Source organism: Ptychodera flava, chromosome 2, assembly GCF_041260155.1.
Source record: "Ptychodera flava strain L36383 chromosome 2, AS_Pfla_20210202, whole genome shotgun sequence".
NCBI lineage: Eukaryota > Metazoa > Hemichordata > Enteropneusta > Ptychoderidae > Ptychodera > Ptychodera flava.
In genome coordinates, this window is record NC_091929.1 from 53,004,871 (window position 1) to 53,018,034 (window position 13,164).

General features: G+C 38.5%; 1 protein-coding gene and 1 long non-coding RNA gene across 2 annotated transcripts; one reads left to right on the forward strand and one right to left on the reverse strand.

The window, feature by feature from the left end:
* Window positions 1-3,197: 3,197 nt before the first annotated feature.
* On the reverse strand, window positions 3,198-6,968 carry LOC139123505 (uncharacterized). Its single transcript, XM_070689666.1, has 5 exons — window positions 6,603-6,968; window positions 5,316-5,380; window positions 4,926-5,014; window positions 4,308-4,417; window positions 3,198-3,713 (listed from the first exon to the last, which is right to left on the reverse strand). The coding sequence occupies exons 1-5, from the start codon at window positions 6,951-6,953 to the stop codon at window positions 3,342-3,344; spliced, it is 987 nt and encodes a 328-aa protein (XP_070545767.1). The 5' UTR covers window positions 6,954-6,968; the 3' UTR covers window positions 3,198-3,341.
* Window positions 6,969-7,159: 191 nt separating this feature from the next.
* Window positions 7,160-12,947, forward strand: LOC139123511 (uncharacterized). The gene is made up of 3 exons (XR_011549704.1): window positions 7,160-7,300; window positions 8,214-8,263; window positions 12,372-12,947. It is a non-coding gene; the product is annotated as an uncharacterized lncRNA (long non-coding RNA).
* Window positions 12,948-13,164: the final 217 nt, after the last annotated feature.

A 13,164-nucleotide genomic window follows, 5' to 3' on the forward strand; every position in this document is an offset into this window, starting at 1 on the left:
AGTTCCAATCGATGATCGAACAAACTATGCCACTGATCTTAAACAGGATTTTATTCTAAACAGTGAAATAAAACGATTATCAGGATGGATAGCCCACACTTTCGGTCCCATACTTGCTCTAGTTTCCACCGGTTTAATTACGGGTAAACATTTAGATTTTAAAAAAATCTGGTTTAATATAATACCCGAAATAAATGGATTCAACTTCACACGCACCGGCTCAGCAAACGGAAACGACTCCGTCACCTCCGACGACTATCATTCGGAACGAGCCACAGCGCAATATAGAGAAAATTACGTTACCGCCGAAGCATCCAGGGAGAGTTGCTGCGGGCAAGCGATTAGCGGAATGGAACAGGCAAAACAAGGAGAAGAAGCGTCAAGCAATGACCAGCGATAGTATGACTGAAGCAAACTATATAAGCCTTCCGCCACAACAGTGTGATAGCTGGTATAATAAATGTTATCTTGTTTTAGGAATTATAGGAGTTTCATTGACTGCATTAGGGCTATATTGGGGGCGTGCTCGGCATCCCCTCCGGAAAGATCCTCCCCAAAATCAGAAAGCGAAAAAAACAGAGCCCGGAACGGTAGCGGAAAGTAAGTTTTCTCCCTCCAGAATGGAACCAAGTCCCAGCTCCTCTACATTGTATGAGATGGATTAACTCCGTAATTATTATTTTAATTTTTCTATTTTATATACTTGCCAGCAATCATGGATACTAAAACAGTTGTAAACACAATGTACGATGGTATTGTAATCGCTGGACTTACGATGGGATATCTAATGATCTCCAGCAAATTTCTGAAAATAGATATGGTACGATGGTATTGTAATCGCTGGACTTACGATGGGATATCTAATGATCTCCAGCAAATTTCTGAAAATAGATATTGGCGATCCAAGTCGACCAAATTTAACTCGATTGGCAAAATTAGGCGGTGCGACTGCTGCCGCGGTTGCGACAAAAGATCTTCTTGAACAGAAAATATTATTCCTGCAGAACTTTGTTACACTGTACCAAAAAGGGGATTTGACAGGGTAGGTAAAGTACCTAATAAAACATGGCGAAGTACAACATTTGACCTCATAATACTTCCTACACCTTTGTTCACAGTTACACATTTTCACACACCTTTGACAGGTGGGGTGCAACTAGACTAAGTACCACTTTTGATTAGGATGGTAAAATACAGAAAAATATAAAAATGATTCTTACAATTTCGCTACTTTTACTTATGGACATACAGGCATGTCTTTCCCTGCTATGCCATCTCAGTAAAGTTTACTGTGATTCAAGATTTAAACAGGGGTATGAAGAGGTGTAAACTTAGTCCTATACCTATGGTTCAAACACGGGGAAAATCATTGGTATATGTGTACATAGTGTGGATCCAAAAGATAAGTGACTTTTATCCACTGTGTTGTGCGGTAGCAAAGGTTTGCAAAAGGGCTACTACAATAGTCAAAATGTGACCTTGACAAATGACGTCAAAAGTTGTGATTTGTCACCTCTCAACAAATACAGGAATTTCACCAAAAAATGCCAGGGGTGGCAAAGGTTGGCAAAAGGGCTACTACAATGGTCAAAATGTGACCTTGACAAATGATGTCAAAAGTTGTGATTTGTCACCTCTCAACAAATACAGGAATTTCACCAAAAAATGCCAGGGGGGCAAAGGTGGCAAAAGGGCTACTACAACGGTCAAAATGTGACCTTGACAAATGATGTCAAAAGTTGTGATTTGTCACCTCTCAACAAATACAGGAATTTCACCAAAAAATGCCAGGGGCGGCAAAGGTTGGCAATAGGGCTGCTACAACAGTCAAAATGTGACCTTGACAAATGATGTCAAAAGTTGTGATTTGTCACCTCTCAACAAATACAGGAATTCACCAAAAAATGCCAGGGGCGGCAAAGGTTGGCAATAGGGCTGCTACTACAGTCAAAATGTGACCTTGACAAATGATGTCAAAAGTTGTGATTGTCACCTCTCCACAAATCCAGGAATTTCACCAAAAAATGCCAGGGCGGCAAAGGTTGGCAATAGGGCTGCTACAACAGTCAAAATGTGACCTTGACAAATGATGTCAAAAGTTGTGATTTGTCACCTCTCCACAAATCCAGGAATTTCACCAAAAAATGCCAGGGGCGGCAAAGGTTGGCAATAGGGCTGCTACAACAGTCAAAATGAGACCTTGACAAATGATGTCAAAAGTTGTGATTTGTCACCTCTCCACAAATCCAGGAATTTCACCAAAAAATGCCAGGGGCGGCAAAGGTTGGCAATAGGGCTGCTACAACAGTCAAAATGTGACCTTGACAAATGATGTCAAAGGTTGTGATTTGTCACCTCTCAACAAATCCAGGAATTTCACCAAAAAATGCCAGGGGCGGCAAAGGTTGGCAATAGGGCTGCTACAACAGTCAAAATGTGACCTTGACAAATGATGTCAAAGGTTGTGATTTGTCACCTCTCAACAAATACAGGAATTTCACCAAAAAAAGCCAGGGATGGCAAAGGTTGGCAAAAGGGCTACTACAACGGTCAAAATGTGACCTTGACAAATGATGTCAAAGGTTGTGATTTGTCACCTCTCCACAAATCCAGGAATTTCACCAAAAAACGCCAGGGGTGGCAAAGGTGGGCCAAAGGGCTGCTACAATGGTCAAAATGTGACCTTGACAAATGATGTCAAAGGTTGTGATTGTCACCTCTCAACAAATACAGGAATTTCACCAAAAAATGCCAGGGGCGGCAAAGGTTGGCAATAGGGCTGCTACAACAGTCAAAATGTGACCTTGACAAATGATGTCAAAGGTTGTGATTTGTCACCTCTCAACAAATACAGGAATTTCACCAAAAAAAGCCAGGGATGGCAAAGGTTGGCAAAAGGGCTACTACAACGGTCAAAATGTGACCTTGACAAATGATGTCAAAGGTTGTGATTTGTCACCTCTCAACAAATACAGGAATTTCACCAAAAAGTGCCAGGGGTGGCAAGGTGGGCAAAAGGGCTACCACAATGGTCAAAATGTGACATTGACAAATGATGGCAAAATGTGACCTCTTGTGTCACCTCTCCACAAGTAAGGCTGTGAGTACAAACTCTTGCGAGGGGCATACATACAACTTTCATAACCGACCTTCACAATAATCAATCCAGACCATACAGAAATCGCAGCAAAGAAGTATTAAAATTAACAAATCATTTATTACAAAAAGTCGAAAAGAGACCCAAAAATTGATTTAAGAAGTACAAATCCACTGTAAATAGAAAAATTGCTTTTCATTTCAAAATACCAATAAGAATAAGTTAATTAAATTAATTATCAAATTTATGTTTCATTAATGATTGCCCAAGATGGCGCACCTTCAGGGGCAGTGCGTTGTGATGGTGCTCCTTCACTTCGTTTGTGTATAAAACCTCCTCCCATTTTTTTTAATTTCTTTTCATGTCTCCTATCTAATAAATCAAAAATGTCATTAACTCTTTTTGAGCGCCAAATCAGAGGCCGCCGCCTTAAAGGTTTTGACTTCCTTCTATCGCTGATGCACAAATCATCATCAGATGACTCCTCCATAGATACGCAAGAATCAGTGTCCTCACTTGAAATATATGAAGATGTCATGACCATCTTCATAAGACTTCTTTCAGTTTGCCCTATCGATGATGACTTTTCCATGGCTTCCTTGCGCCTCAACAATTTCTGGGGAAAAAAAAAAACTATAGTAAGAGAAAAATCGACTGCAAACCAGCCATGGTACTCTATTTCCTTATCGCGACAATAAACAATCACATTATTCTCTCTGAATGAATGTTGCTATTACCTTCTTGCATCAACACCTAAATACAGCAAGTCATACATTTTTAGCTAACATTAATTACTGTTTCATGACAGTGGTAGAGTTTGAGGCAACATTTACAACTATACTAACATTTTTGTCAGCCTGTTTACAATGAAGGGAAGTTTACTAGACATTTATTAACACCATGTAATCTACACTCCTATGACCTCTACATGGCCATACAGTCTGTAGCAAGAATAAAACAATTCAATTTAAAACACAAAACAGTACTAAACTCTCACATAAATAAGCTTTAAAGTTAACCAATTATTTTCCATACTAAAAGTTTGATTTTTTTCACTTCATATGATAGAAGTCAATCTTGCATCATCTGAGTGTATCGGGTGGAGTTCGTCTGCATCAGAGAGTGAGCAATTTCAGTGAACTGAACAAGATCAATACTATTTCAAAATAAACCAAAACCAATGGCAAAACAACATTACTTAATACATTACCTGCTGCTTTCTTTGTCGTCTGGCTTGCTTCTTACGAAATGCATCCATCTTCCCACTTGTCAAGCGTTTCTTTTCTTTTCTTTTTGTCAAAAAGTACGTTTTCATGGCAACTGTCAAAATAAAATAAACGTAGATTTCATCAAACCAGTTAATCTTATTCTGTACAGTACCTAGACCTTCTTTACTCAGTATTTCTGTTGGAAAGCCCAATACTCACACAGTGAACACAACCTTTTCATGTGTAAGATGTATTTTCTGTCAGCAATTCAAAATTTACCAGCTTACCTTGGGCACTCAAAGGACACAATTCACTTGCTTTGACATTTCATCAAACAAGTGGAAAAACCACATTTTCTAATTTGTGAAATCACCAAAATCTTTTCTTCAAGTAAGTGTGTGTTGCAGAATCAATGCTGTTGTTACCAGCTTAAAAAGAGCATGAACATTCTGGTAGAACTGTATCCCTTCCTGACAACTAATAGGATATCAGGCAACTGGAACTAAAATGACCAGAACTGAGAGACTAATCAATTTCCAGAAGTGTACTCAATTTTCAGTTTTACTGGACTAATACTAGGTATTAAAGAAGAAAATACACATGCACCAAACACGACTCACCTTGGATAACTGCTTCATCAGCACTCACTTGGTTATTCAATGCCTTCTTTATCTCATCATTTATTTCGACGTTGATTGCATGACCAAAGCTAGAAGAAGCATGTGATTTAAGTTAAGTGTTGAAAACTGTACACTGAAATATTTTATTTTTATTTTTTGATCAGATATTATTGTAAATTTAGATATCATATAAAACTGCACACAGAGTTTTTCTTTAGTATTGAGCATTTCTGAAGGGAACCTATCAGTCAGCACTAGTTGTATCACACTTACAATGTACAGACACTTCTTGAAAGCAAAAAAAATTATTCCTAGGGGTTAAGTGCAAATGGCCTCCAATAATTATGTAAAAAGAGTTGGAAATAGGTTTGCTACAAATTTAATACTTACGGTTTACTTGTATCCCATGTCTGGCCATTCTCCACAAGTCCATTGTAGATTGTGTGAACTGTATTCTGCAAAACAGAAATGTTACACCTCATGTTCATAAATGTTTAAAAGGAGTTTTCAAATACATGAGTACTGTAACCAGGATTTTTATCGGTTTGACCAAAACAACGTGCTTGCTGTTGCCAGACACTATCCTGTACATCATGTCAAATATAGTTGTTTTACCTTGACAGAGACAAAAAGTTGAAAAACAAACTATGCTTTTGAAAATGGCATATCTAGTATACACAATAATTTAAGGCCTAATTTGAATTAAGTCTGAAGATGTATACAGCATCATCACTTGCAATCAAATCACTGATTTTGAAAGCGAGACATACATCAGTTAATTCAGAAGAAAATCATCACGTTAAACTTCACAAAAACCAGGTAGTTATTGTCTTGAGAGTTAGCTAAATGTCTTAATTGAGTTAGCTGAATAATCATAACTGCAGTTTCTGTGCCAGATTTTGCCAGATATTTACAGGCAAGGTCCACTTGGAGCAGCAGCTTGCATGTGCAATTGCAACACCAGAGTCCGAAAATCTACTAATTTTCACGCTGATGTTCTACTCTTTGTTTGCACGACTTCTGTGAGACAGAAATATATTGTACAAAAAGCTGATTGTACAGAAAATTCTCAACTTGAACTTTTAACTTAAAAGTCAAATTTGCATAATACAACCAGGACAATAGTCTGGAGTATCAAGAAAGGTGTTAATGGTGTTTAAAAAGCCCCCACTCAATTATCAGATTTATCTAATATTTACATTATTTCCTTGATAAAATATTCAATGGAAAACAAAAGAATGACAAACTGTTAATGGGCTGTTGACACATTCGCTAATGCGAGAACCAGGATTTGAGAAGGGCGCCTATTCGCCTATTGTTGTATTTTCCTGAAGAACACATACCAATAATTAGTCAGAAAATGGGAAACGTGGTAATTCAGGGGGTGTGTCTTTTAGCTATCGTCAAATGAAACACACAAAAAATGTAGCTCTGCATGGCAGGGCTGTGTAACCGGCGTTATACGGCCGAGGCCGTATAGCGCCGGTAACACACAGCCCTGCCATTCAGAGCTGCAAAAAAGGTGCTGCGTGTGTCTCTGACTCCCGATCTGACTCTGAGTGGTCAAACGTATAAAACACGTCCCTCGTCTCCAGCGCTGGCCAAGGCATGAGTGCACTCTACCTTTACAACAATCAGACAGCCTGGCCGAGCGCACCAGATTTTAAAACACCTTACCTTCAATTTCAATGTTGGTCGTAGCTTTTTTCTTCCTCGAGATTCAAACGCCAGTCGCTCTTCTAGGAATTGTTGCTTTTTTAACATTTCTTCTTGATTCTGTATAAGGCGCTGCAGTTCGATCCTGCTGATGGTGACAGGGTCGTCTTCCTGCAGGAGCGCTCGACGTGTACCTGGCATTGATGATGTTGACTCGGAGCTGGCCAGCGGCACTGAAACTTGCGGCGTTGCCATGGTGCTGAGCTGATCTTCTGTCATCGTTGACGTTCTGATGATACACTCGCCGTATGAATCTCCCGCGGCCTGGCAGCCATATTTATAGTGAACTGGCGCGTTGAATTGTGGGTACATCCTCGTACACAAGAAAATTATTTTAATATTTCTATAGTATGTAATACGCGATTTATATAGCCATTTGTGTTGTGCTCAAAAGCAGTGAATAATATTTTAACTTTTACAATAAAAATACGCTGATTATATACAAAAACATGGAAATTAGAACACAGTATTACCACCGAATCAAATCCATGTTTTACTATGTATGATCGAGGATGTTTCGAAAACGCATGTGATGACTTCCGGTAGTCCAGTCGTGCACGTTCTTCTTCTCTCGTCACCGTTATCGACTGAGAAACATCAGTGATCTTATTTATCTGTAAACCAGCTTCAGGCCGAATCAACAGTTCCTGATATTTTAGGTAAGTTATAAAACATAACTGCAAAAAAATAAATATTTGCAAGTAATCGAGATCGGTTGTTGCCTGTACGGTACCGGCGTTATGAATGATGGCATGCACGAAGTTTTCTTTCATCATTTCTTTACTTGTGCTACATGTTGCCTCCGTTGCCGGTGTTTGAAAGTGCTTCGAATAGGCCGAGTTTGAAAACGTGATCACCCAAACTTGGATTGTGTTTTGATCACTCAATTTTACTCTCCCTAAACCACGCGGGGCTCGTACAGGTTCTCGTAGTGTTGCTCTGCAGGCCGTCCGAGGCGAGACAGCCAGGTCGCCTGCTGGCTTACCTTGTCCCGCAGATTATCGTAACGTTGCGTGTTGCCTGGATAGCCGTTCGGGGCGAGCTGGCCGTTGGCCGCCGTTGAGGTAGCTACGCCAACGGCAGCCCCGGCTAGCTCGCCTCGAACGGCTATCTAACCAACGTTATGAGATATTGCATGTCCTTTACTTCGCCAACGGCGACTCGCAGCCGCCTCGCTTCGAACGGCTAATAATGGAGGTGAAAACTTTAGCGGGAACACACGTCGAATAGCCCAGCGGTGTTTGCGTGTGCTGAGGGTCCATGTATATCATTTGCTTCAAACTCGCCGTAGCGAAATCCTTTAAGTTCTGTTTAAATTAAGCTTGTGCTCTTGCTGTGGGATCGGGCGGAGTGCAGGGTTTCTAGATAACCCGGTCTCACTTTTTCCCCGATCGAAGTACTGGTAAGTTGCTGCAGTTCGTAGTGCACAACTTTCCACACATAATCGATGAAATTGTGGTGTACGGAACCGCAACAGGTTGGTTCCCAAAGTTAAATGTATTGTATTTCGGTTCCTCTGACTTCTGCACATAATATTATAACAATTTTTTTTTTCCAATTTTTCCCCTGCAGCACCATTCCGGTAATTTGCTGTTTCAACAGATTGTGTAATTAATCAATAGGTAAGTGCAATGTAAAAACCTGTTCTATTAACTTTTTACCTGGGTTTCTGCTGTTGTTGCTGATTGTTAAAAGTTCACAGTGAAGTCGGCAGACACAGATCTGCGATGAATTTTCAATAATGCTTTCTCGATCTAAGAGATCTATGTCTCATGACTATGAAATGTATATTTCTTATTCATTTGGTGTATTTTCCAAACATGCCTCAGTCATACCAATTTTTGTGCACACAGTTTTAGCAAATAAATGCTTATCTGTGACTTTTATTATGCAAATTTGGTCAATCTATGATTCCCAGTTTGCAATTCGCACTTTTCTTGGCTTGTCACCATGACAAGATTCATTGTCTTTCAAGGAGATGACAGGAAGTCTACCAAACTTTTAATCTTTTTGATACAAATGACCACTGTGGGCAAGATCCTGTTAGGTTTTATCGTGATTTCTGATGCTAATCAACATAACACATTATAATGCACAGTTGCAGTGCCCTGACCCATTCCCCTTAAAGAGCCATGAGCTGCAACCTCAAGATACCTTCAAATTTTCTCAGATATTCATTGGTACCTATAAACTGAAAGATATAATCATTAACTTTGTCTCATCAACTTTCTTCTGGCATAGTAGGCAAGAAATTGAATAGATTTTTGTTCAATTCATATTTCCCACTATTTTCAAAATCTTGTCATGTAATGTAAAGAATGGAGCATTTTTTGTCAATGTGGATTGAATCCCTTTCCCATCCTTTCATTTGGTTACACTGTGTTGTATTTGTAAAATTTAAATGTGTAACAATTGCTGTTTTGGATATAGTAGCATGGAGGCGGCCGTATTTGGGTGTGGGACCCGTTTATTATTGGCATGCTAAGACCTCCGCATGCAGTCCAAATTGGTGGATAATTGTACTTGAGTGAACATCTTTGAGTTGGAACATTTCTGTGAACTAATTTAATCAAAATATAAAATCATGAAAATGATATCATCAATAGTTGCAGCACATGGGCCTTTAAGCAAAACATTGAAAACTTTGATTAGTCACTACACATAAGCGTTAGATTGTGTTGCTGACAGAGTGTTGGTAGTTTGATTTAGACTTGATACTTTTAGTTACTTCAGTGTCAACTCAATGTAGAAATGGCAAGTGTGTACATCACATAAAAGCCTCCTCATCTACCTGGTGATTTGAAACCAGACCTGTCAAACTTTTGAAACAAAGACATGACCAGAAATAGTTCTTGTATTATCTAACAGTATATGTATGTTTCTAAATGTATAATGTATCTTTCTTCTCCAAAAACATGGCATTTGGTGGGTAGATTAATACTGGACTTGTAAATGGGATTTTGTTCAAACATGCAAATTGGCTGAAAATGTAAAATGGTCAACAGTTAAAATTTAAAGAATCACTTGGTCAGATTTCTAAAAGAAAAATGGTTTGTAGGGATGGTGTTGTATAGTGTTGTGTATTTTGTGAGGGGTACTGCAATATTTTACTTAAAAATTGATTTTTAAAAATTAAATGCATGCCAGCTGTACGCAACTACAATGGGGGAACATTAAGGAAGCCTTGTCCCACTCAAATGCCTTGATTCCAGCTTCCATTTTAACAAGTGTTATTGTACACTTTCAAAGTTACTTTCCTGATTGCATTGAAATTTTAACTTATGGTATACAGGGTTGTTATTCTAATTTGTTCAGGTTATGACAAAATTAGCCATATTATTATGGTAGAATAGTGTTTTACTTTGGTATTTTTGTTTTTCTCAGTCTGCTAGAGAATTAGGCAAATAGGGTTATTTGACCAGATATCATTTTTGTATGCAGTTTTATCTTTTTCTTTTAAATCCACAAATTTTCAGTTTCTGACTTGTAAATAGTAACGTACATTGCAACATCCAAACCTTTCTGAAATCTGAAAAGGTCAAATTGCCTAAACATGATACTTGGAATTTGGATTGAATTCTAAATGTCACCTGTAAGCAGTCACAGCAAGCTGTGAGACAATAGTCATTGATAAAGTGTAAAGTGCTCAGACATTGTGACCCCAGTGGTTCACAATGGGGGGGGGGGGGGGAATACAACATGTCATGCCGAAAAAACAGCCATACAGCTGGCCAGACACCTTTTAGAAATAAAACAAATAATGAACAAATAGTTTGACAAGGATGGATTCTGGTGATCCTTGACACAAAAGATGTTACTTAATAGTATGTTGACCTGTTTCCTGAATCCCTGGGATTAGGTTTGTTTAATGAGATAGGAGGATTATAAAGGTGTTGCTGGTTTTTGCACTCCATTCAAACTGCAATCTGTTGTATATAAATTTGTTGACAAAGCTTTAAAAAAATGTGTTTTTAGACCAAGAAAAAAAATTGTGTTTCAGTAACCTGACCTACCCAAGTTCAACAAGCCCCCCTCGCCTCAACCCTAAACTCTTTTTAGCATTTTGATTTTACAGTGCTTCCCCAATCAATATTGAAGGCTTCACCATGACAGTATAGCAATCACATTGAAAGGAAGTCGGGCGAGATTACATGACATTGGGAACAAAGTTGAAATCAAGCATTATTTCAGTAATATAACACAGTCCAACATGATAACTGCATCTTTATCATTGCAAACATCCTCTCAATATCAATAATGTGTCGCACTTTCGTTCAGCCGAGTCGCAAAATGAAAAAGCTGTGAAGCCCCTGTTAAAGGAAACACACCTTTTTTTATTTTGACAGTGCAACAGGAGACATAACAACAGATGATAACAAAGAACAAAATATAATACACAAGAAAATTCATTTACTGTGAATACATACAATACTGGTACATGTACATTGATCCATAAAAGCATGCATTGGCTATTGTATGACTGTGCCAGGATTTTTTGGCCAATGATTTTTATTCTTGACATTTTGTTAGAAGCTGTACACAAGGATAAAAACAGAGACTGTGTGATAGAGAGCCTGTAGTAAAACAGATTTAAGAGTTCTTTGGTACGAGATATTGTTGCTCGGTCAAAGAATGGCTGCTTAAGTCAGACACTCATATCTGAATTCATAGATTGCTTGTCAAAAAGTGGTCAAAAGCCAAAGTACATCAAGTTTTCGATATTTTCTCTCTTGTTGTAGTCAACCATTTTTGCCCCCCTCCCCACCACACACACACACACACACTGAATCATAGAATTCTGAGTGTCTTGTTTATAAATATATACAGCTAGAAAACTACAGGCAGATTTCAGAATATGCTTGTAACAGGGGCTGATTAGTACAGTACTGTAACAGGTCCTGAGAAAAAAAAAAATCTTTTACGGGGCCTGTAAAATTGGTCAGATTTCAGGGCTGCATGTGCAGGCCTGAATTTCATTTGTGTAATTTCTGACTGTATCCAGTGCTGTGATCACAGGACTGAAACATTGGTGTATAAACACTGGTGTGCCAGTGTTGAATTTACAGGGCCTGATACAGGGTCCTAAAATTGCAAGATTTCAGGGTTGTACATGTTTAGTAAAATGGGTCAATTTTGAAAATAGAAGTGAATACAAGCATTATTGTGTGAACACTGAAAAAATTCAGGACCTGTTACAGGTCTGTGTTCACAGCACTGTATACAGTCCTGTGTATACATGTGCTGGGACAGGCAAAAATTTCAGACCCTGTCACAACACTGTGCACACAGCACTGTGCACACAGCCATGTCCTCACAGCATTTGCCACAGACCTGTACATGTGCATCAGCCCCTGTCACAGCAATGGGAAATCTTTGCTGATGCAGACCTGTACCAGAGGGTAGTGTCAGGGCCAATGCAGGGCCCGTCACAGGTGTAAATTTTTTGTTGTTGTGTAGTTTGCATATGTGTAATAGTTGATATTATCAGTGAAAAATGGATTCAAACTAAACAAAACTTTATAGGGGTAATGTAATTCCTTACAAGTCAAACTCTGTGATTTTTTCTGTATGTTTTCAGGAACAGTTCTAAAAATGCATATGCTAAAAAATTCCACAAAGGTACAGCTACATCGATTGTACCAATAATGCCAGCAGAATTGTTTTCACACACATTTGCGTGTTACTTTGTATTAGTGTGTAATCTTCTGTCTTATTGTTTTTATTAACTAGTGATCAAATGGATGCAAAACGAAAATATTGTCCTCACTGTGATGAAGAACTGGTAACCAAAGTCTACAAGCGGCATCGCAGACAATACTACAATGAACATTCCAACAGTTGGACCAAACTCGATGACTTTGAATCAGAAACTGATGACTTGCAGACTATCAGTGATGTTTTATACGACAACACTTGTGATGAGGGTGACCTGAACAGCTTTTTTGATTTGCATGAATCAACTACTGATGATAATGCTGGAGGGCAAACACCTCAAGAGAACATTGACAATTTCATAGACACTTTAGAAGAAGAAGACAGAGAGTACTTTTATGAACCTTATAAGAAGAAGAGAGCTGTTTCAGGAGTGATCAGTGTAATTTTGAGATCTGGGACAATGTAAATGAAAAGGAACTTAATGAGGATTTTAATGAAAAATCAAACTCATCCAATCTCTTTGTTTCAGTGTCTGCAGATGAGTCAACTGACCCAAGGTTGTTGACACTATTAAATTGGTTTTGTTTGTTTTTGTCTTACCTATGGTATTTCCATAATTTAACAGATACATGTATGCTATTAATACTGGGATTTTTCAGGACACTGTTCCTTATTTTAGGGCAAATATTCCCATGCCTCATTGCTTTTTCTGTTCTTTTACCTGCAAGTTTATACAAACTCAAAAAAGTATTGGGGCTCAATGAAGACAGATTTATCAAATATGTTGTTTGCCCAAAGTGCAGTTCAATTTACAAGTTTGAGGATTGTCACAAACGTGTAGGAAGTCAAAATGTACCAGTAAAATGCA

Coding starts and splice junctions, on each gene's coding strand:
- LOC139123505 (XM_070689666.1), bottom strand. CDS start 6,953: ATGTACCCACAATTCAACGCGCCAGTTCACTATAAATATGGCTGCCAG. Junction 5,381..6,602: donor GACCAACATTGAAATTGAAG/GTAAGGTGTTTT, acceptor TCTGTTTTGCAG/AATACAGTTCACACAATCTA. Junction 3,714..4,307: donor GACGACAAAGAAAGCAGCAG/GTAATGTATTAA, acceptor TTTTTTCCCCAG/AAATTGTTGAGGCGCAAGGA.